The following is a 24,265-nucleotide window of genomic DNA, read 5'->3' on the forward strand; positions in this document are numbered from 1 at the left end:
ACTTCCCAAAATACAAGCACACATTAACACTGCTTTTAAAGCATTAATGTCTATCCATCCCAGGTGAAAGCACTTAGGGCCTCAATTTGGCCTAGGCTTGCCAGGCGTCTGGTTTACGACTGGAACACCCAGTTGAAAAGGGACCCTGGTGGCTCCAGTCAGCACTGCTGACCAAGCCATTAAAAGTCAGGTTGGCAGCACAGCGGGCGCCCGGGACTAAGACAGACTCCCCACTTGCCCTTGCTCCGCGAGGCTGCCAGAAGGGGTTGTTAGGTCCCTGCAGCCCCTAGACACATGGGTGGCCAGGGAGGTGGCATGCGCTGCCCCTGCCCCACGGGCCAGCTTCATAGCTCCCATTGGCTGGGAATCATGACCAATGGGAGCTGCGGGGGTGGTGCCTGTGGGCACGAGGGCAGCGCATGGAGCCTCCCTAGCTGATCATGTGTCTAGGGACTGGGAGTTGCGGTAAGTGCCACCAGGACCCACATCCTGAACCCTCTCCCACACCCCAGCCCAGAGTCCATTCCCCTACCCAAACTCCTTCCTGGAGCCCTCACCCCCCTTTGCCCCAACCCCCTGCCCCATGCCAGAGCACTCTTTCAGAACCACTGCTCAAAATAACTGTATATCTTTATAGAAATGCTGCAAGATCTCTCCATTCTATTCTCTATGGGTTCTTATACCACCCCTCTTCACCATAGTATGTAAGCCCCTTCCAGTAGTACATGACTAATACCAATCACATGATGTTTGTTCTCTCTCTCATACTCTTCCCAGAGAAAGAATTATGTTTGCAGTGGAGTCTTGTGGTAGGTTTTTAAAACATATATATTTCATTTATGTATATATGTTGCTGTGTATACCATGTTAGAGAAGGCAGGTCAGCAATGTATGCCATGCAGTAGGTGGTGAGATTTCTGGTTGCCCCTAGTTCCTGTGGAAATTCAGTCCATAGTCTTAGACTAGCCCCTGAAAGAGCTGTGTCCCAAACTACATTTAGCATTTTCTATTTTAATAACATAAGAACAGCCATATTGGGTCAGACCAAAGGTCCATCTAGCCCAATATCCTGTCTTCTGACAGTGGCCAATACCAGGTGCCCCAGAGCAAATAAACAGAACAGGAATCATCCATTCCTTGTCGCCCATTCCCAGCTTCTGGCAAACAGAGGCTAGGGACACCATCCCTGCCTATCCTGGCTAATAGCCATGGATGGACCTATCCTCTATGAATTTACCTAGTCCTTTTTAAACCTGCTACCTATTAATTAATTTGACTCTGACAATGTACTTTGCATGTGGGAAAATAGCTCTATGCCATTTCATGTGTACTCAGAGATATGTAACAGAGTAAGCCATTCACATACAGGAGGAAAAAGTGAATAAATAAACAATAGTTCTATATACACAGTACAATTTTCTGGAAAGATGTTTTCTCTACTGTGTCTAAGTGCATGAATTGGTGTGTAAATGCGGAAATTTTTGTGTGAATTAAGCCATAGTAAATTTCTCTCTAGCTTGGAATTTCACTTTATATATATACACACACACACACACAGAGAGAGACCTGAAACAAACCCTTCCCACTTTGACTACATCAACCTATGTTATGCCACAGTTATGTGAGTGCCTTAAGCAAAATTTTATAAAGGTGTAACCATTGTTTTGTATATGCAGCCAGGCTAGGCACACAAAGTACAACCTCAGTACCTCAATAACATGATGTAAATTATACAGTTGTATAGTTAGTTTAGCATTTCTTCTCTAAGTAATTACTTCAGCATATGAAAATTATTTCTGCTCAATATTTGCTTAAAAAACAAACAAAACCATTGTCAGAACCAACCTGAAGAGATGACTGAAGTTTTAATTATCTTTGAAATCTAACCATTTCTCTTGAAATCATAGTACTGCACCATTAATTACCTTTCTTTGAGGTGAGAGATAATTTCTCCCCCCCCCACACACACACACAATTTATAGAATAAAGTTTGACTTTATAGAACTGGATTAGGAATTGTACAATTGCATTCTATGTTAACATATTTGTGTTATAGGCGCAATTCAAATATGCTGTATGTCAATATTTATAAATAGCAAGTTATTAGCTTTCCTACTAAAATAATGAGAGCTAGTACTGACATACCATTACCCACTTTTTCTGGAACATCTTTCAAAGGACAGATCTTCATTTGAACCATGCTAGACAAAGATGTCTAATATTAAGAATGGCCACAGTTATCTCGTAATTGTAAGGAAACTGAATTTTTTAATTCTACCAATTATCGAGCTGAAGCTGAAGCTGCAGCTCTTTTTAGAAGCTCACTGTGCTTTTTCTAGACGTCTAGTCCACACATATGAAAACCAACATGATAGGATTTTTTTTCTTATTGTTGCTCACACATGAGTACAACTGGTAGACGGTGCTGTATCTATCCGACTTTTACTTTCTTTAACATCATTCAGAGGTGATTCGTTACCTATCTGGCATTTGAAGACTTGTTTGTAGGCCTTCCTAAAATTTTCAGAGAGGAATGCGTATATAATAGGATTTACAGAAGAATTGCTGTAAGCCAGGCAGTGCGCTGTTACTCTGAAGAGAAATGAAGCTTGAGTCAGTGGGAAAACTCCAAATTCAGCCCAGAGGTGGATCACATGATGTGGCAGCCAAGATATTCCAAAAACCACCACCACCACCAGCACAGTCTGGGCTGTCTAAGGCAGGAAAAGAGAAACATGGATGATTTATTAACACTTGAGCAAACAGTTTCAAACAACGTCTTCAAAACCATTATTTAGGGATACAAAAATATTAGGAAAAAATACATTTTTAAGTATTTGCAAACTATTTCAGTTTATCAGCCATATGTATTTTATTTCATATAATTGGATTAGGTCAAGAAGAACATAGGCCCTCAAACTTCACTTGATAAACATGAAGTTTCCATTGCACGGACTGTGTGAATTCAAATGGCAGGGAGCAGTATGTAAAGATTACGGCTCTGATTAACTAGTTTGTTAGTTCAATTTTATGTCAGTGGAACTCCACTGAGTTGCAATGGAGTTCCACTGACACAAAACTGGTGTAATGCAGTGATGATGCAAGCCCTTGGGAAATGCCATCACTTTAAATTTAATAGGCTATGTTTTCTGTGAAAGATTTAGGGCCAGATTTTCAAAAGACCTCCACCTAAATTCAGTTGCAACATTTTCAAAAGTGCTCAGCATCCAGCTGGCCACTTAATTTAAGGGCCTAAATGGGGACCAGAGGTCTTTTGCAAATCTGTCCATTAGCCATATAAATCCCATTAATGTTGGTGTATATCATGGGAGTACACCCTGGTGCCCAGCAATGAAAAATGACCACAATATATCTATTAAACCTGAACTGGGAGGAAGGGGCTAATATATGCTTTTGATAACCTGGAAACCCAAGCTCACCAACAAAAACAGAATTTTAGACAAAACTAACGAATTGAGCAGAACAGACTAGACCCACTACTGCTACCTGACTTCATTGTCCTTATTTTCATAAGGAGATGCCATCCATCTCCAATGATAGACTCTGTCAATGGGGAGTACTAGGATATAAATAGAGAAACGTTAGGCTTCTAGGACAATGGAATGCAACCGTATCTTGGAAAAATCATTGTCGGGGCTTTCTTTAAGTTTCAGTTACTTCTTTAGGAAAATACTTATTGTTTTGCAATTATTTGACAAATTAAGACCTATTACGTTTCCAGCTATTACTTCTTTCAATTAGTTCATTGCTGAGAGACATAAGCTCCATCTTAACTACCAAATTTGTCATTCACTGTTATTACATAAATAGGGTCCTGTCACTTTTACAACATGATTTGATCTTGCCTGTGTAGTCAAACCATGTTACAGAGTTATCTTATATCCCTGGGCATAGAGCCTAGTCCCATCTACTCAAGCAACACTAAACTATGTTATAACACGGAGACATGAAACGGTACACATCAGTGTACATGAGGCCTAGATATTTTGCTAGGTTCTTGAATTTGGGTTCTATTTACCTGTAATGACTGGTGCAGCCACTTACTCTGAACAATAGATTTTTAGCTCAGGCTGGTAAGAAATCAATCTCATCTCCTTAAGAGAAGGTTGGACTGCTCATGAAAATCATTTCCATTTCAATGATAATGGATAAAAATTTTCTGCATCGGAGATTGTGCTAATTAGTCCTCACTCGAGAGCAATGTTAGCATTAGATTTAATTCCCTTTAGCTGCAAACAGCATTTGGCTGGTATAGGAAATGTATCCAGCTCTGCCTCTAAGTAGCTTCCCTGAGCAGCAGTAGAACTTCAATGCCATTCAGTCACCTTCACTCTTAACCTCACTAACACAATCATCCACACCTAGATTCTTATTTCAATGGGCCCAATCCATCAAATAATATCCATTGCCTTTGGAGATACAAGAGCTCCAGGAAACCATTCAGTAGATTCCACATCAGGGTCATCTAATCAACAGAGCAGCTGTTCTGCTAAAGATGAACCTTCCCCTGCCAAAAGGAAAACTTTCACATCCACAAGTGATGATGGAGTAGCTGGGGGAAATAAGAAGAAATGTAAGATCTTCAATGATCTGAAACGCAAAAAAGAGTCCTATAAAAAGTGGAAAAAAGGTCAAATTATGAAGGATGACTATTAAAAAAACTACACAAGCATGTAGGGACAAACTGAGAAAATGAGATTATCTAACTAGAGACATGAAGGGTAACAAGAAAAAATTCTACAAATACATTAGAAGCAAGAGGAAGACCAAGGACAGGGAAGGCCTATTACTCAATGAGGGGGGAAAGACAATAATAGAAAATGTGGAAATGGCAAAAGTGGTAAATGCCTTTTTTTGTTTTAGTTTTCACCAAAAAGGTTAGTAGCAATCAGACATCTGACATAGTGAATGCCTGTGAAAATGAGGTAGATTCTGATGCTAAAATAGGGAGAAACAAGTTAAAATTTACTTATACAAGTAGAATACTCAAGGAGCTGACATAGGAGATATCTGAGTCATTGGCGATTATCTTTGAAAACTCAAGGAAGACAGGAGAGATTCCAGAGGACTTGAAGAGGGAAAATATAATGCCAATCTATAAAAAAGGGGAATAAGGACATCCTAGGGAATTACAGACCAGTAATATAATACAGCAAATTATCAAGAAATCAATCTGTAATCACCTAGAAAATAATAAGCTGTAAGTAACAGCCAACATGAATTTGTCAAAGCCAAATCACATATAAGCAACCTAATCACTTTCTTTGACAGGGTAACAAGCTTTGTGGATAGGGAGAAGCAGTTGCTGTGGTATATCTTGTCTTTAGTAAGGCTTTTGATAATGTCTCACATGACACCTCATAAACCAACTAGGGAAATACAGCCTAGAAGGAGCTACTATAAAGTGGGTGCATAATTGGTTCCCAGAGGGTAGTTATAAATGAGTCACAGCCAGCGTGGAAGGGACTATCGAGTGGAGTCCTGCAGGGATAGGTCTTGGGTCCAGTTCTGTTCAATATCTTCTCAAATGATTTAGAGAATGGCATAGAGAGTACACTTATAAAGTTTTCAGTTTATACCAAGATAGGAGGGATTGCAAATACTTTAGAGAATAGGATTAAAACTCAAAGTGATCAAGACAAACTGGAAAACTGGTCTGAAGTAAACAGAATGACATTCAATAAGGACAGATGCGAAGTACTCCATTTAGGAAGGAACAATCAATTGCACACATACAAAATGGGAAATGACTGCCTAGGAAGGAGTACTGTGGAAAGGGATCTGGGGTTTACAGTGGATCACAAGGTACATATGAGTCAATAGTGTAACACTGTTGCAAAAAAAGCAAATCCCAGTAGGAGTGTTGTAAGCAAAACACGAGAAGTAATTTTTCCACTCTACTTCACGCTGATAAGACCTCAACTGGAGTACTGTATCCAATTCTGGACACCAGACTTCAGGAAAGATGTGGACAAATTGGAGAAAGTCCAGAGGAAAGCAAACAAAATGATTAAAGGTCTAGAAAATATGACCTACAAAGGAAGATTGAAAAAATTGGGTTTTGTAGTCTGGAGAAGAGAAGACTGATGGGGAACATAAGTTTTCCTAAAAGGTTATTACAAAGAGGAGGGTGAAAAATTGTTCTCTTTAACCTCTGAGTAAAGGATAAGAAGCAATGGGCTTAAATTGTAGTAAGGGATGTTTAGATGAACATTAGGAAAAACTTCGTGTCAGGGTAGTTAAGCACTGGAACAAATTGTTTAGGAAGGTTGTAGAATCTCCATCACTGGAAGTTTTTAAGAACAGACTATGGTCTAGTTCTGTGGTTTTCAACCTTTTTTCATTTGTGGATGTCTAAAAAATGTTTAATGGTAGACCCCTTTTGAAACCTTAGACATAGTCTACTGACCTCCCCAGAGGTCTGTAGACCACATGTTGAAAACTACCGTTCTATGGTAATGACAACCTTTCACAGATCCCTTAGACCTAGTCTGCAGACTCCCAGGGGTCCACAGACCACAGGTTGAAAACCACTAGTCTAGTTATTGCTTAGTCCTGCCTTGAGTGCAGGGAATTGGACTAGATGACCTACTGAGGTCCCTTCCAGTCCTACACTTCTATGATTCTATTTAGTGATCTTCCCACCAGTCATACTCCACAGCACTCTATCCTAGACTTGTCTTACCCCTGCAGCACACTCTCCCATTGTGCCCTAAATGAGTTCCTTCAAGCCTAAAGCCAGATCCATCTCTTGTGTAACTACACTGGCTACAGTGGGATTATGTTACGGATAAATTTAGCAACTAGCCTGAAATAACCCATGTGTTTGATTCTAGAGTAGGTAGTGAACAGGATTCAGGCAACCTATAGTCTCTGGGACAGATCCTCAGCTGGTGTAAATTGTTGTAGCGTAAGGGTTCTCATACTTCATTGCACCATGACCCCCTTCTGACAACAAAAATTACTACACAATCCCAAGAGGGAGGACCAAAGTCTGAGCCCACCCAAGCACTGCTGCTTGGGTGGAGGGGCCAAAGCCCAAGGTCTTCAGCCCCAGGCAGGGGACCTGTAACCTGAGCCCCGCTGCCCAGGGCTCAAGCTCTCGGGCTTTAGTTTCAGCCCCAGGCGGTGAGGCTCAGGCTTCAGCCCTGGGCTCCAGCAAGTCTAAGCCAGCCCTGGCGACCCCTTTAAAATTGGATTGTGACCCACTTTGGGGTCCCGACCCACACTTTGAGAACCGCCGTCATAGAGTATGTCACTGTATCTGACAATTTTCACAGCTGAGGATCAGTCCCTCTGTTTAAAAAATAAAATATGTTTGTGAAGGGGAGTGGACACCAAGAGGACACCTCTCCCAAGTCTGTTTCTAGGGGCAGTAGTAGGGGATAGGAAGGGCAAGACAGAGCAAGGAAATTTTTGCAAAATTTTGAAATATTTGCAAATAATGAGCCAGGTCCTCAGCTGGTGCAAATCAATAAAACTCTGCTGATATCAATAAAAGTGTGCTAATTTACACCAGCACAGAATCTGCCCAATAAAAGATCTGTCTTAATAAAGGATTACAAATAGGACCCTTCAATTTAGGAAAAATTCCCACTGGGAACTGAAATATTGCGTTTATGACACATACATTTTCAAGAGGAAACAAAAAGGAAAATAAACCTACAGATTTTTTTTTCAGAAATTTCTGTTTTTCCTGCAGCTATGACATAAAGAAAACACAGTGCCCTACCCCTTTCATTATGTTAACATTTTGATCCAAAGCAGAATAATATGGATAATTGTATACCTGCCCAATTTACTAAGAGAAATTTGTCTCTGTCCTTATTTACACCCAAGCAACCCCTCCCCCCCCGATTTTAGTTGGATGGCATAGAATTTAGGGCAGATTTTGTCCCTGTGTCTCTTAAATCTATCATGCTTAAGATACATGGTACCTGCGGGATGCAGAAGTGTGCATAATGGTTTGACAATCCTCGCACATCTGTTTTATTCCATTATCCCTCTCAAGCCTAATTCCAAAGCTTATCTTTACAACATTATTGGTATAATCTGCAACCAAGGAAACCCTACCAGGCTGCTCTTGTTTATTTAATGGGATGACTCTTAACATTACACATATATAAATAAAACTACCTGAAATATAATTTCAGGAAATACGCTAATTCTAATATATTAATGCTAATGTTAATCAGGCAAAACCGCCATTGGTTTGAATAAGGTGAGAAACATAGGATTAGGCCCTAAATGCAGAATGAAAATGAGCAAGAGTTCTTGTTATTTAGAAGAAATAATTTAAAACAGCGTTACTGAAAAAATATATACTACAGGTCTGTCGCAACTTATGTGCGTGATTTCAGCTTTACGCTGAAGGGCCGGAGTCCGGGGGGCGTGGCCTCAAGTGGAAGAGGCGTGGCCTCAAGATTTAAAGGTCCTGGGGCACCAGCTGTGGCTGGGAGTCCCAGGGCCTTTAAATCACCCAGGGGGCTCCCAGCTGCAGAGGTGGCTGGTAGCCCCTGGGGTGAACTAAAGGGCCCGAGGCTCCAGAAACCGTGGAGCTCCAGGCCCTTTAAATGCCGGCTGCCAAAGCTGCGGGCCAGCATTTAAATGGCTCCTCCGGGCTCCCTGCGGCGGCGGGAAGCCCGGCGGAGCCCTTTAAATGCCGCCCACAGCTCCGGCGGCCGGGCCGGGGCGGCATTTAAAGGGCTCCTCTGGGCTCCCCACAGTGGCGGGAGCCCAGAGGAGCCTTTAAATGCTGCCCCGGCCCGGCCGCCAGGGCTGCAGGTGGGATTTAAAGGGCTTGGGGATATAATTTTCAGTATACACGGTTTTCGCTTTACGCAATAACCGTAGAACGGAACCCCCACGTATGATAAGACTTGCCTGTATGTAAAATTGTATTGCGAGCCACAAGCATTCAAAACTCATGAGATTGATTTAAAACAATTATAATTTTTCAAACAGTGATATTTTGGTTAATTTTGTTTGCCTTCTGGTTTTTTAGCCCTTAAGGTACATAAGGGTACACTTTTTCATTTTTAAATTAAAGCTCAGATTTTCATATAACCACATGACTCCGAGCTGAATCTTTAAACACCAAAAGTCACAAGATGTGCAATAAAAATCACAAAAGTTGGTGACTTTCTGAACCTTTAATAGTTATATCATAGGTCCCAATTCCACAAAATACTTCAGTACCTTGCTGAATCAGAGATTTAATATCTAATCCATTGAACACTATGCCTTTAAAAAAAAATCTTGACTAGTGTTTCTATCAGAAATTAGGGATTGTATAAATACTGTCTAAATTAGGGCCTGATTCAGCAATTCAATCTGCATGGGCAATGCCCTGCATGCAAATGGATCTCCATTTACTTCAGAGAGACTCTGCTTGGGCATATGATTTTATTTATCAGCTCAGACTTCACTAGAGTGACCAGGTGTCTGGTTTTCAACTGGAACACCTGGTCGAAAAGGGATTCTGGCGGCTCCGGTCAGCACCGCTGACCAGGCCATTGACTGTCCACGCGGCTCCCGGGAAGCAGCCAGCATGTCCACCCTCTGGCTCCTATGCGTATGGGCAGTCAGGTGGCTCTGCACACCACCCCCACCTCAAGCGCCACACCCACAACTCCAACTGGCAAGGAATTGTGGCCAATGAGAGCTGTGTGGGTGGTTGGCCTGCGGATAAGGCAGCACGCAGAGCTGCCTGGCTGAGCCTCCAAGTAGGAGCCGGAGGAGGGACATGCTGCTGCTTCCAGGAGCTGCTTGAGGTAAGCACCACTCAGAGCCTGCACCCCTGGCCCCCTCCCAGGCCCCCTTCCACCTTCCAAACCCCACAGCCCCAGCCCAGAGCACCCTCCTTCACCCCAAAACCCTCATTCCCAGCCCCACCCCAGAGCCCGCACCCTCAGCCAGAGCCCTCACTCCCGCCCCCATGCCCCAACCCCCTGCCCCAACCCTGATTCCCCTCCCACCCTCCAAACCTCTCAGTCCCAGGGCCACCCAGAGGATTCAGGAGGTCTTGGGAAGCTGCAGTGCTTGTACTCACCCGGCTGCGGTCCAGGTCTTCGGCAGCATTTCGGCGGCAGGGGGCCCTTCAGTCACTCCACGTCTTTGCCAGCACTGAAGGGCCTCCCGCCACCAAAATGCCGCCAAAGACCCAGAGCGACTGAAGGGCCCCCTACCGCTGAAATGCCGCCGAAGACCCAGAGCGACTGAAGCCCCCCCCCCCGCCACTGAAATGCCGCCGAAGACCCGGACCGCTGCCAGTCCAGGGCTTGCGGGGCATTTCAGCGGCAGGGGGCCCTTCAGTCGCTCCGCATTTTCTGCAGCACTGAAGGACCCCCCACCGCCAAAATTCCACCGAAGACCCCGACCGCCACCGGGCCAGGTCTCACAGGACCCCTGCAGGGCTCGAGGCCTAGGGCAAATTGCCCCACTTCTCCCCCCACCCCCGGGCAGCCCTGCTCAGTCCCAGCCCGGAGCACTCTCCTACACCCCAAATGCCTCATCCTCAGCCCCACCCCGGAGTCTGCATCCCCAGCCAGAGCCCTCACACACACACCTGCACCCCAACCCCCTGCCCCAGCCCTGATCCCCCTCCTGCCCTCCAAACCTCTCAGTCCCAGCCCAGAGTACCTTCCTGCACCCCCAACCCCACCCCAGAGTCTGCACCCCCCAGCCAGAGCCCTCACCCCACACATACCCCAACACCCTGTGCCAGCCCAGAGCCCCCTCCCACACCCTGAACCCCTCATTTCAGGCCTCAGCCCGGAACCAGCACCCCGCAGTGCAGAGCTCATACCTCCTCCCACATCCCAACCCCCTGCCTCATCCCAGAGCCCCCTCCCATACTCTGAACCCCTTGGCTCCACCCCCTAGCCCAGAGCCCCCTCCTGCACTTTGAACTCCTTATTTCTGGCCCCACCCCAGAGGGGTGAGGCAGGGGCGGGACAAAGGTGTTCAGTTTTGTGCAAGTAGAAAGTTTGTAACCCTAGACTGCATAGCTGTGCCCTAAAGATTTATTTGTCTCCATTGTTCATAAATATAGAAGACAAGCAAGAAACTCCTGGTTTCAAGTCAGCTCAAAATTAGAACTCTATATGCCTCCTGGTGCCAAGTCTGCTCAAAATTAGAACTCTATATGCTGTATTACCAGATAAATTCACTATAATTCAGACCCTTCTATACAGTCCTAAAGAACAATATTAGCTTTGTGATTTAAAGATCTTTTCCAAACCCTATTTGCAGCCTTAGTAGTGGATGTTTAATTTAAGCCCTGAACAGCAGAGAATAAAAACAGTTTTCATGGATGGCAATGTTTTAAAAGAGGATCAGGAAGTACAATAAACCTTATTTAGAAGGTTTATCTTAAAAACCAGAAATTCTTTGTATTACATCAAAAATTACATTAGCAGAAAAAATTCACAAGAAAGGGACAACATACAGGAGAACTGAAAAGTACTTTTATACTAGAAATACATCTGAGTCACAGGGATTGGCTCTGGTTTTCACATCCTCAAAAGTTCAAGGTATAAAGATCTAGAATAGTGGCTTAGCCCATTGTACAGACTAGAGGCCAAATGCAAAATTCAAATCTGGTTTGAGGTTTGGATTTTAAACCCTCAGTGTTCAGGTGTATTTAGATTCAAGTCCATCTCTATGCTACACCTTTGGTAACAATCAACATTACATTGAGAAGTTAGCATGCTTGGTAAGGAAAGCAATCTACCTTCTTCTTGGATGCTTCTGACTTCTTTGACATGTTTCTCAGCTTTTTATGCAGATGATTTAGGACCTGAAAAAGATAAATGCAAGGTGCAAATTAAACTGCTTTTAAAATGAAAGGACATATTTTTCAAAAGTATGCTGTCTAATATTGCTTGCAAATGTTGATGTATCCAGTCTACACATTTCAAAAGTGTATGCTGTAATATCTAATCTGCACCTGTTGGAATCAACAAATATGAAGCACATAAGTTATTTAATTCTAATATAAAAAACAGATGCATCACATAACAAAATATGCATGGCAGTGAACCCAATCTGCCAATAAACATAAACCTGTTCTACAGTAATTTGTAACTGGCAATCATTTTGCTTCCATAAGAATGTCTATGTTTGTGAATTTAGGATGACCTTCTCTGCACATAAAATAAAAAAAATGTATATTTTGAACCATAGCTTTCTTTAATCTTCTGCATAATTTGCATTCATCAGCTGGATATTTGGTTAATATAATCACCCCTTGGAGCTGTCTGATTTTGAAGAAGGAACCTAAAAATGTTTTTTAATTAATTTATACAAAAACATGTCACAAGTCAAATATGACCTTTATGCAAGACTTGCCATGACTTGTCATGTAACTGTAGTAGGTCAGTTTTTTATTCTGGCAACAGAATTGATTTGTCATTGAAGAGCAGCTTTGAAATTGTAACAGAACCTTGATAGTCTGCGCACAAGATTTTTGGGTAGTGTAGCAGGAACATATTTTGGCTGCAACCATCATTCACTCTGAAATTAAGAGTATTTGTAGGCCGGGATCTGAAGAAAAATAAATTGCCATGCAAATGTTTATGGAGAAGTAGATTGTATAATACAAAAAAAGAAACATTCAATAAAATGGAAAGGTGGCAAATTCAAATGCGCAATTAGACTATGGAACTCATTGCCACTGAATGTCATGAAGACCAAGAATTTAGCAAAATCAAAGGAGGGATTGGATATTTATATGGATAACAAGACTATCCCGAGTCATAACAGTGCATACTTTTACAGACTTTTAGAAGGGATAGAAAACCACATGCTTCAGGGTTTATAAACCAATCTCATTTTAGAGGTTAGAAAGAGACTTCCCTGGGGCAGATTATCCTATATCTACCTATCATGGTGTCTTTTGCCCCTTACTCTGTACCATCTGGTTCTGGTCACTTTCAGAGACAGGATATTAGATAAGATGGATCACAGATCTGATCCACTATTAATCATACATTCTGAAAAATGTATCCAATGAGTTTAAAAAGAAAAATAATATAGTTCTGAATGACGATGGTCACTTGTGGGGGAAGAGGAAAGATGTTCCACTTTTAAAAGACTGCCTGAGACCTGAAAAAAATCAATTAAACACAATTTTTATGTAAATCCAAGGCTAAAAGTATTATAACGGTTAAATATTTTAGAAGTGTATTAGTTCAGCAGTTTATACATACTAACAACTCAATCCTGCATTATTATTTTTTTTGTACATCTCAATCTCCATTCTTCTGCATCTTCCTGACATGACTCAGACTGTCAGTAAACAAGCTTGGACCCACAAAGAGGATGAGAGGGACACAGATTGGCCTTTACTGAGTGTGGCCTTGGCTGAACCCCAGACCTCTCCACCTCAATGGTAAGGAGACCAGAGGGCAAGAACAGCCCTTTTCCCAGACTTCCATGAGAAGAACTTCTGCGTTCTTGTAGAGAACCTGGGGCAATGATCTTGCTTCTCCTGACTCCTGCTTCCCTCCTCCCACCTGGGCAAAGGGAGGGAAGAGAAAATCCTGGCTACTTCTGCCAGAGTAATATACAGAATAAGCAGTTTCTAGCAAGTTATGAGTAGGAGCTGGATGAGGGGATAAGAGCAATGAGTGGTGTATATATGGCTGACTTTGGAAGACAGTAAGAGTGAGAGAGAAGTAAAAACCATTCTTACAGCATACACTAAATATGGGCTTGGTGGGATCTATTATGCTGTTTTCCAGATGCCAGTCGGGATTTGACCCCAATTAGTTTTTAAGACATCTACTTCTGCGTTTGTATCTGCTGGTACCACTGCAGGACTTTTAGGGGAAAAACCTGTAACATGCAGAATGCATCCAAGTGAATCTGGTACCAAGATTTAATACTCCATCTGTGCTCAGAAAGCTAGCTGAAGTGAAGGGTCACTTTTTATTTTTTAAAGCAGACTGGAGAAGATAGCTGACTCACACAACTAAATCCCCACTCACTTAGCTGAAAATGTACTCCATACTCTTTTCAAACAACAATTTATATGTCAAAAGACTTCAAATCTGGAAAAACAATTCTTGATGTTAAACTTTTAAAGCTCCCAGTTTCATGTACCTGTTTTTTCAGATCATATTTTGCTCTCAGGAAAGAATAAAGGGGAATAAATTCTCCTGATTAACCTGTGGTTTTGCAGGTCTTTTATGACCATGGAGGTAGAAGAGTCTTAAAGCCATCACTGACGGTTTTACCAAAAAAAAGTGCATAATATAAATTGCTGGAATGTAACCCATGTATATGTCTCCTTTATGCTGGAACAGGCTCTTCCCTTTTTCTCTCTCTCTTCCCCCCTCTCCTCCTGAAATCATATTGGAGGAGAGAGAGAGAGAGCATGGTTTAAGTGACCCTGCTGCTTTTGGCATATATATTTCCATCAAACAACATACAAGCATAAACACTGCACAGTTTTAAAGCATATTTGATTTCTTGCTACTTACAGCTATTTCATTGGTTACACTTTCATTATTAGTAGCTCCTGGAAAGATCCATTTAAAATAATGCCCCCGAGTAGATTACACAAGGTAATAATGACCTGTATGTTGATATATGTAAACATTGCATTCTGAACCACGATTTGTCATATAAATCTTATTTACATTCAAATGTCATTGTCAGCAGTGCCATAGTTCTGATAATGGGACCAACTCCAATTACTACAGCAGAGCCTTTCACTCCATTCTACTTAGTATTGTATCACTACTACTATTATAGATTTTATTTGTTTTTATTTTTATTGGTGGGTCTGGGTTCTACCTCTTCCATTAACATCTTCCTGCTGAAACTTGGGATACAAGATTTCAGTCCACAGTTCAGAATGTTCAGGATATTAGTACATAATAGAGCCAGGTTTCTCTTAGTATTTCTAAAGGCAAAAGTAAAAAATAGGGCAGTTATTAATATTCGAAATGGATAAATGGACAATAATCATTTAGGGCCATGTCCTGCCAGATGAGTAGTCCCATCAAAGCCAATGACCAAGATTTTCAAAAGTGACTAATACTGTAGTTACCTCAGTTTCTGGGTGCCATGATTTTTGGGTGCCCAACATGAAAGAGGCCTGGTTTTCAGAGGATAGCTTAAAGCTTTTTCAACTTGGGCACCCAAAAACTAAGTCACCCAAAATCAATAGTCACTTTTGACTTCCTTGGTAAATGGGAACTGAAGATGCTAAGGACCTCCCAAAATGAGCTTTGGCACTTTGCAGGCTTGAGCCATTGGGCCTTAATTGGCACTTTTTAATGTTTAATCCTATAGTAACCTCATAATAGTATGTACAATAAGATGATATGTAAATAATAAAAGAAATATGTAATCTCATGACAAATCACACTTACTGAAGAGCCATTTCAAGCTATCCATCAAATAATATGCACTTAACTTAATACTCGCTACTGAACTATTAAATAGTTAATCACTGCTTATACATCTCATTACATGTGAATGCCAGCTCTGGTTTTCTCTGCGCTTGCAGGAGGACAGATTTTAGAAATACTCATCATGTTTCAGTATTTCTGTAATTTGTAATGATGCTGTTGTCTCTCAGCAAGAGCTGTCCTTTTGCTAGTACTTCCCAGTAGGATGTGAATTCTCTGATAATGTAATTTAAGAGAGAGGGAATACAGCTAGCCTGCCATTTAAATACATACAAAATGAAGGAAATTACAATTTGCATTGAAAAACAAGAACTTGCCTTACAACAGTCCTGAAAATGCCATACATTCAAATAGAGAACCGCATTCCCTTTGTCTTAAACTATATTATGAGAAGACTGAAGCTTCCTTATCATTATTATTTCACACATCCTCAGCTAGCGTAATTCAGTGTAGCTCCATATAAACTAATGTAGCTTCATTGATTTCTACCAGCTGAGGATCTGACCTAGTAATATGCTCTATAACTAAATGTTGCCATTGATGTACCTGTTATATTACACAGTAACTTTCCTTTCACACTGTGTGTACTGGGAAGCCAAGATGTTCTGGTTGTGTTTATTCCAATAGAATTCTATGGTAACTTGCTGAATGGAGCTTCATGACGACTCCTTTGCTGGACATATACTATCGCAGCAATGGAATTGACAAATTTAAGGCTGAAACTCTGTTGCTGATTTATTGCCATTCCAATCTTAACCTACCTCACCCCCTGCTCACCCGGATGTGCCAAAATACCGCAGGTGGAGTTTTGTCAATGACTTATGTGATAGTAGGAGTGAACCCTTATGTTGCAGACAGATTCCAAGTGCCTCCTGCAAAGGGCTGAGTTTACTCAGTTCTCACTGTCACAAATGAGTGTTGACTTCAGCGGGAGCAGGATTAGGCCTGTCATCTCAGAGCTCTTCAATTCCTAACCAAAACAAGGGTGAAGTAAGGACAGCTTGGTAGTGAATTAAGAATGAGGTTTCAGCTGTAACTTTGAATTGCCTTGATTTCCTGGCTGTGACAAAATTTTAATGTTAATTAAACATACATTTAATTAGTGTAATTATCCCCTATTTCAGGCTATTTTCACTTGACTGTAAAAGATTTGCTCTGGGCATAAACTTGACATTCAGGGACTCAGATTTGAAGATTTTTTTAAAATCACATTATTTATATTAATATTTATAGTAAATAGTTATTTTTAATCAAAATGGTGTGTTTATATTAACTTTAATATTACAATAAAGTCTGTTAACAAAACAAACCCTTTTAATTTTGTTTTTAAATTCCACAAGTAAAATTTTATAATTTTAAAAAACATTCACACTTGTTTAACTTACAAAACTTCTTTCATGTAAAAGACAAGGGTTTAGAGGCTGTTACTCCATATTGTGAATGAGGCTCTTTTGGCTATAAAATTATTAACTAAAAATAATGTTTAAAAAAGGCATATTCTGAGCATGTCCATTAATACTTTCTCCATACCTGTTAATATTTTTATTTAAATATGGAGATGATCAAATTTACGGTATTGGTTACTTCCCCCTCAGTCCACTCCTATTACAGACAATGAGAAATCCACCCACCACACAGAGAAGAGAGAATTAAACCTTTAAGAGCTGATACTAATTTTAATTTTTTGCCTTTTTGCCAGTTTGACACCTCTGTCATTTTAAATGTTGTTTTTGCCCTGTAATTTAGAAACGTTGTTCTTTGAATACAATCATATTTCAAAGTTTTTTAAAATGCATGTTTTCCCTCTATCAACCCTTTTTTCCACATCACAATTAATGAATTTATACACAAACTATATAAATTATACACTACAACCCCCTCAAAAACACGTTTGCTTTGGGGAAACTGATCCCTCAGCAAGAGAGCAGACTTTACTCACATGAGCAGAACTATTAACTTCAATGCAATTTACTGTAGTGAGTAAGATCTAAGGAAGCGAGTAAAGGTTTGCAAGATCTCAGTAAAAGAACTGTCCAGTCGGACTGTATTCAACCTGTTCTAGATTCTGGATAACAGCAATCTAAATTGGTGCTTCCTTCAAAGCTGCAGAAAACACTGGTACAGAAAATTGATCATTGCCTGAGCGGAGACGAGGGGAGAGTAAGTGTGTCACAGTTAAGCCCCTTTCATCAGAAACTTGCTTATCATCAAGTGATTGCTTTCTGGCAGTAAAAGGCGTGATCCTAAAGTCAGCGGCAAAGCTCCCATTAACTTCAGCTGATACAGGATGAGGATCCCTAGCGAGCGGGCAGCGTGCCTGTTGCTCTTAGTGTCTTTTAACTGGACGTTAAGAAATAAGTGGTAGAACAGGCATCGTACAGATCAGGACCCCAGTAATAATGTGGCTGGGTTTTGTTTAAGTGCAGTATGTTTTAAATCATTGCAATTTGATATTTTTATATGTTAACAACTTTGCACACTGTTGCACTTTGCCCAGTTCGGAGCTTATCACCCAGCACTACGGGGAAACACAGGAAGTGTTTACCGCAGCTGAAATGGAGATTTTAAACAGAAGTTTTTTTCTAAAAAAATGAAACCTACCAGAGAATACGCCCACAACCGCCCATACTATACCTCCTCCCCCATTTACTGCCGCATCCTCGGACCCACACAGGTGTGACGTTCCCCGAAACACCTTACAACTGGACATTGCTACCCTATACATCCACACTCGATTCTACCCCCACCCCCTTTCACTCACCGAAACTTCAATCCCTCCCATGTCCTTACCTCTGTACCCTCTTCCCATGCACGCATCCCAAAACTAACCCTCATACCCTAGCGCCGTGCTACCGGACCCATACACAAACCATGTAGCCCACCCATCTACCCGCACTTTTGCAAATACTAACACCCTATACCCCGCCTTATCCTCTAGCTATGCCTCTACCCCTTCCTCTACACACTCATCGTTGTACCGTTACGTCTATAGCTACACCCACCCCTGTAACTATACCCCGTACACACATACACACTTGATACCGGCATCCCATCCCTGTAACCACCCCATACACATACCCTCTATAGCTACACCCTACAGCTAAACCCCACCCCTGTAACTGGACCCCAAACTCTCACACACACCCTATGGCTACACCCCACCTCTGTAACGGGTACCCCCAAACACTCACTAGCCCTCTACCTACGCCCCTGTAACTACCACCCCTACACCCCTATAGCTATAGCCCTTGTAGCTGCACCCCGTACACCCATCCCCTGCACCCCCGACATCCTCCCCTTCGCACCCACCTTGGCGTAGCAGAAGGAGATGAGCAGCAGCGGCAGCAGGTAGCCGAAGACGAAGGTGCAGACCACGTAGACCTTCTTGTGCTGGGGGTTGGGCCACTGCTCCCAGCAGAAGGTCTGGTTGCTGGCGTCCCGGTGGAAGAGGCGCTGGTGGTGCGCGACGGGCGAGGCCATGGCGATGGAGAGTGCCCAGATGAGCCCCACGCCCAGCAGCGCGTTGCGGGAGACCCGCAGGACCGAGGCGCGGCGGGAGTGCACGATGGCCACGTAGCGGTCCACCGACATGGCGGAGAGGGTGAAGATGCTGACCAGCATGGAGACGGTGAAGAAGTAGTGGATGAACTTGCAGATGACGGCGCCCAGCACCCAGGTGGGCAGCACGTAGACCGTGGCCTGGAAGGGGATGCAGAAGAGCAGGTAGGCCAGGTCGGCGATGCTCAGGTTGAGGATGAAGATGTTGGTGGTGCTGCGGGGCTTGCCCGGCTTGCTCCTGGCCAGCACCGTGATCACCAGCGAGTTGCCCAGCACCCCCAAGGCGAAGATCACGCCGAAGACGATCAGGGTGAGGAAGTTCTCGATGCCGATGCCGAAGAGGGGCTTGGGGTCCTGCTCCTCCTCCGAGAGCCCCGAGAGGTTGAAGTCCCCCCAGGGGGGCCCTTCGCTCTGGTTCAGGAAGAGGATCGCAATCGCCTCGGGCTCCATGGCTGCTGCGGCTGCCCCCCAGCAACAGCTGGGACGGGCGGAGGAGAACAAACAGCGCCCTTGTCCTGCACCCGGGGCCCGCACCTCGCCCCCAGAGACGCACCGAGGGAGCCCCAAGCGCCCAGCAGAAGAAGGGGGTGGAGGGGAGTTTGCCGCCGCGCTCACGGAGCTGCGAAACTTTCTGGTGCCTGGCGGGTGGGTGGCATCTCGCCTCTGCTGCTCACCGGCGCAGCGCCTAGTGCGTGGTGGGGGCTCCCGGGCTGCACCCGCCTCAGGGATTTGAGGAGGGGGGTTGACAGGGGAGCTACTGGGGGATCCGCGTGGAAAAATGCGCCCACAGCGGCGCTGCCCAGCTCCGTCTCCTTCGCAGTTCCGCCACGGCTGCGGGGTTTGGGCCCCCCCGCGCTGTGCCACCAAAGGGCAGAGCCGGAGAGCGGCGCTGGGCGAGCGGGCGGGGACCTCAGCTCTCCCTGAGAGCGCAGCAGCCTCCCTCGGCCCTTCCCGCTCCAGCCAGCTCCTCCCCGGCTGCCTCCCGCGCGCTCTCCAGCCACCTGGCTCCGGCCGGGCGCTGCCAGCGCGCTGCCTCTTCCGAAGGGAACTTGCCGCCCCGCCGGGCTGCACCTGTACGCGGCCCCCAGCTCGCCACAGCAGCCTGGCGAAATGCGCAGGCAACAGGCTGCCTATCAGCAACCCCCGTGCCAATCCAGAGCCAGGAGAACTCACCCTCCTCCACCCTCACACCTCCCCTCAGCCCTCCCCCGCTTCCTGTTCCAGCCCAGGCACTGTGGGGCTCATCTTTTCCTATCAAAGGCAAGCAGGGTTAATACTGCTGCATCGCACGCAGCCCGCGTCCCTTCCCAGCTCTGGAAGGCTGGTTGGGGACTTACCTTTCGCTGGATTGTGTGTGTGTGTGTTTTAATTGGAACCACAACCAACTTCTCCAAACAGAGGGCCAGCTCCTGCTGCCACACACATGGGGACTGTAGTCAATCAATAGACACCACTGTACATCTAGACAGTGGTTCACAAAAACACGCCATGATCCCTGCCCTGGTTTAGGTTTTGCCCTTATCAGCCGACGCACAATTTCAAAAGTTAAACAGGTGTATGAAGATGTGTGACTGATGCTGCCTGAGGCCCCCGACCTCTGAGATGCCTCAGCGTCGTTCTTTCCTGGAGGATGCTCAGCCCCTCACGGCGATTGGGTTCATCAAGCCCAATCCTTATTATGGACCTTCTTCAGGAAAGCACCAAAGTTTAAATCCATACCTGTTCATGACAGCAAAGAAGCACATGCTCAAGTCTTGCCCGGAAGAGAGATACCTTATGAAATAGGGACCTGCTTGAGTAGTCCCACTGAAATCAGGTGCAGGATCAAAACTTTCGCTCTGATCCTGAAAACACATGCATGCAAATAACTGTGCATAAATACTGTCCCATTGACATTAAAAGCACTACTAATTTGTGCCACGATGTGTAGGTGTTTGCAGGACTGCAGCCTTGGCCCCCAGTTCCTGGCAACATCTTTCTTCAGGAAGGGTAAAGAAGCGTATCCTTACCTTCCAGTGAAGTCAGTGTGTTAGTTAAAACTAAATGCATGTTTAACCGCTTTCTTGAACCAGGATGGATTTAACCCCATGATAACTGTTTTCCTGAACTGGGGCCTTAGCTTGCTGCAAGCCTAAATCTGGACTAAATATATTTTAAATGGCGTTAATTTCATTTCTATGTTCACAATTTTTATTAAAGTTTTGTAATACAGATAAATTCACAAAAATAAAACAGGTATAGGTTGTTGTTAATAATACAATGTAATGCTTTTACTATTTAAATAATTTTACAAACTTCACACCATCCCTGGCGCAGGAATAATATTATCCCCATTTTATAGATGAGAAAGTGAGGCTCAGAAAGTTGAAGTGAACTTTTCAGAGAGGAGGTTATCAAAACAGAAGTTATATAAACATATTTTCTAAACAATTGGATGGAACTGAAAAAGAAGCTCATATAAATCCCCCCCCACACACACACACACACATTCTTCAAATGTGAGTTTTAGCAGGGTTTCTTGATAGTTCTTAAACATCTCTTGTTTTCAGATTATAAATTTAGGTGCCATGCCTGACTATATTGTTATTTTATCTCCCGTTTCTCTTTTTAAAACTCTTTTGGTCTAGAATAGAGAATGAATACTGAGAAGGTAGGAGGATATAAAGGTAAGAGAAAATAAGATTAAAGAGGAAACTGGATGTTCTTAGAAGAAAGAATAAGATCTGTATCCTTCATTCTTAATTTTTTTAGATATATGGTTGACATTTTTTTCTTGTTTACATAGCCTCATTTACATATTATTATTGCCCAAGAGCTCAAAGCTACTTCACAGCAATTTTAGTGCCTGAACCAGAGGGATAAATTGAACTATTCTGATGTGATTTTTGGATGCAATGAGTTCTTGCTTGCTTTGCAACCCAGAATTTGAAAGATTTTTTTCTCTGTTTGCCTTCTCTGCTTATATTGATATAGATCGTCAGCTAGTGAAGCTCAGCCAAGCTTCATTGACTTCAGTAGAACTAGACTGACATAAACCTGCTGAGTATCTGGTCTGTTATGTACAAAAACAAAATAAATACTGAAAGAGCAAGATCTAGCTGGTAGAAATTTAAGAGAACGATTTAATTATATTAAAGCTGTTTGCTTTTCTGTAGCTATTGTAACTTAAAAACAACAGAAACAGATTGTTTGTTAGTATTTTTTTAACTAAAGCTTCCTATAGCGTGTTTGTTTGATTTTAGTATATAATTTATCATCTTATTGACATGTTTTTAAATGACATCAAAACACAGTAGCATACATTTCTGCATCTGTAATAGACTCAAGAGCAGACATTTCTAAATGTGTCCATTACATATCAATTACTTTGGAAATATTAGAAATTGTGGGATCCAAAATTAATGTTATAGGTCCCAATATAGATTTTCTTAACATTGTTTATGTATATATTTTTGAATCCCTTCATATGCTGGGATGCAAGAAGTATTTTTGATTAGCACTAATGTTTTGCACTTAAATCATATCTTGCAACCAGTTACCATTCTCTAAAATATTATGAATTAAATACTGGCTCCATTGAAGTCAATGGCAACATTCCTGTTGATTTCACCTTATATGTCTGAAAATGTAATTCATTTGAGCTTCTTCTTTTTTGGCTTGTTACTCTTAATAGATGTTACATTTTGAGTAATATAGCCTGGATTATAGATACAGACCAAATAATACAATATTGCTTAACAGACAGAAATAACCAGGAAGAATAGATCCAGGAACAAAATTGGTTTTATGAGAAGACAACCTGGACATTTCATTTGTGGTATTGGATAGAAGTGTTGGCACTAACACAGTTTCCTAGGTGATGTATAGCCAGATTTGCAACTCAGACACTGCTTTTCACATGTACATGCATAGTATTTGTCAGCCTGCAAAACAGTACCAAAAATGTCTACCAGATAATATAATTATGTTATATTTTTGCTATCTTGATTAGTAGTGCATTAGTAGACTAGAATTGCACTACTAAATTTCCATTTAAAAACCCAGTGCTACAAAATACTTGTCACTTACAGTATCAGGTTCTTAAATCAGGAAGGAAAAGTAAATATAACCAACCTGTAATTTTCAGATTATTAGAATCATTTTGTTCCCCCAAATTTATTAAAGCTCATGATCCTTGTGAAGGATTGTGTACATACCAAGTTTGGCATTTTAGTTCACATTTTTGTATTATAGTTGCCCAAGTGCAATAAATAACTGAACAATTTCATACAACGCAAAACATTTTTCATATGCACAATAAGCTGTTTAGTTTACTTCCTTCAAAGACTCCAGAAAGATTCACCTTTGTGCACAGAAAAAGCATGCCAAAATTTAGCCCCTAAATAAAGTTTCCAAGAATTCCATACAAATAATTATATTATTTAATATATTTTATTAATGATCTGGAAAAGCAGGAGAACAGTGAGGTGGCAAAATTCAGGCTCTGATCCAAAAAAAAAACACTTAAAGCACATACTAAAGTTCATCCCTTAAGGACTTGAGGACATCTCTTAAGCACATACCTAGGAACTTTCTTGAATAGGGATGCTTTTCTGAATCAGGAATTTAAAGAAGATACCAAATGTTTCAGCTGAGCCAAAACTAGCTGTCTATGAAGAAATTCAGAGAGAACAAAGTTAGGTGAATGTATAAGATCATGACAATGAAATTCACAGAATTTGTGGCCAGGCTCCACAGCCTGTTCTGTGAAATTAAATAAATGTGTGCCCCTCAACAGAATGATCAGGAAGAAATCTGAGATGAAAACTTTAAAGAGATTTCCTTCCCTTTCATACACTCACTCAGGTTTTCTCATAAGAGACTCTGATGGGTGCACCATTACTCTTTTATACAAGGCCTATAATGAAACACGTCAGATACTTCAGTCAAAACCTAGTTTATGAAAGAGGCTGAATTCAATTATGGTTTAAAGTTAATTACCCAACAAATTAATTTTTAAATACCCATGTATTCCATTTTAGAGGTGATTTAGTATTATATAATAAAAGTATAATATTGTATAGTCTAAAATACTTTTTCCCATTGCAATACATTTATAATTAGCAATAATTCTTCTGCTTAGAACAAGGCAACCATAAATATACATATGTGTGTGTTTATACACACCTCACATACTTTTTTCCTTATATACAATTTTTATCCTACCATCTCAGTCTTTTTAGAGACAAATTTATTAAACATGGCAATAAACATGAGGTAGTTAA

At 42.2% G+C, this 24,265-nt stretch overlaps 1 protein-coding gene across 1 annotated transcript; it reads right to left on the bottom strand.

Annotated features, from left to right (window-relative positions):
* Nucleotides 1–1,467: 1,467 nt before the first annotated feature.
* GALR1 (galanin receptor 1) lies at nt 1,468–20,085 on the bottom strand. Its single transcript, XM_039525637.1, has 3 exons — nt 18,753–20,085; nt 11,756–11,821; nt 1,468–2,714 (listed from the first exon to the last, which is right to left on the bottom strand). The coding sequence occupies exons 1-3, from the start codon at nt 19,449–19,451 to the stop codon at nt 2,397–2,399; spliced, it is 1,083 nt and encodes a 360-aa protein (XP_039381571.1). The 5' UTR covers nt 19,452–20,085; the 3' UTR covers nt 1,468–2,396.
* Between the last annotated feature and the right edge of the window lie 4,180 nt (nt 20,086–24,265).

Source organism: Mauremys reevesii, linkage group 2, assembly GCF_016161935.1.
Source record: "Mauremys reevesii isolate NIE-2019 linkage group 2, ASM1616193v1, whole genome shotgun sequence".
In the NCBI taxonomy this organism is placed as follows: domain Eukaryota; kingdom Metazoa; phylum Chordata; order Testudines; family Geoemydidae; genus Mauremys; species Mauremys reevesii.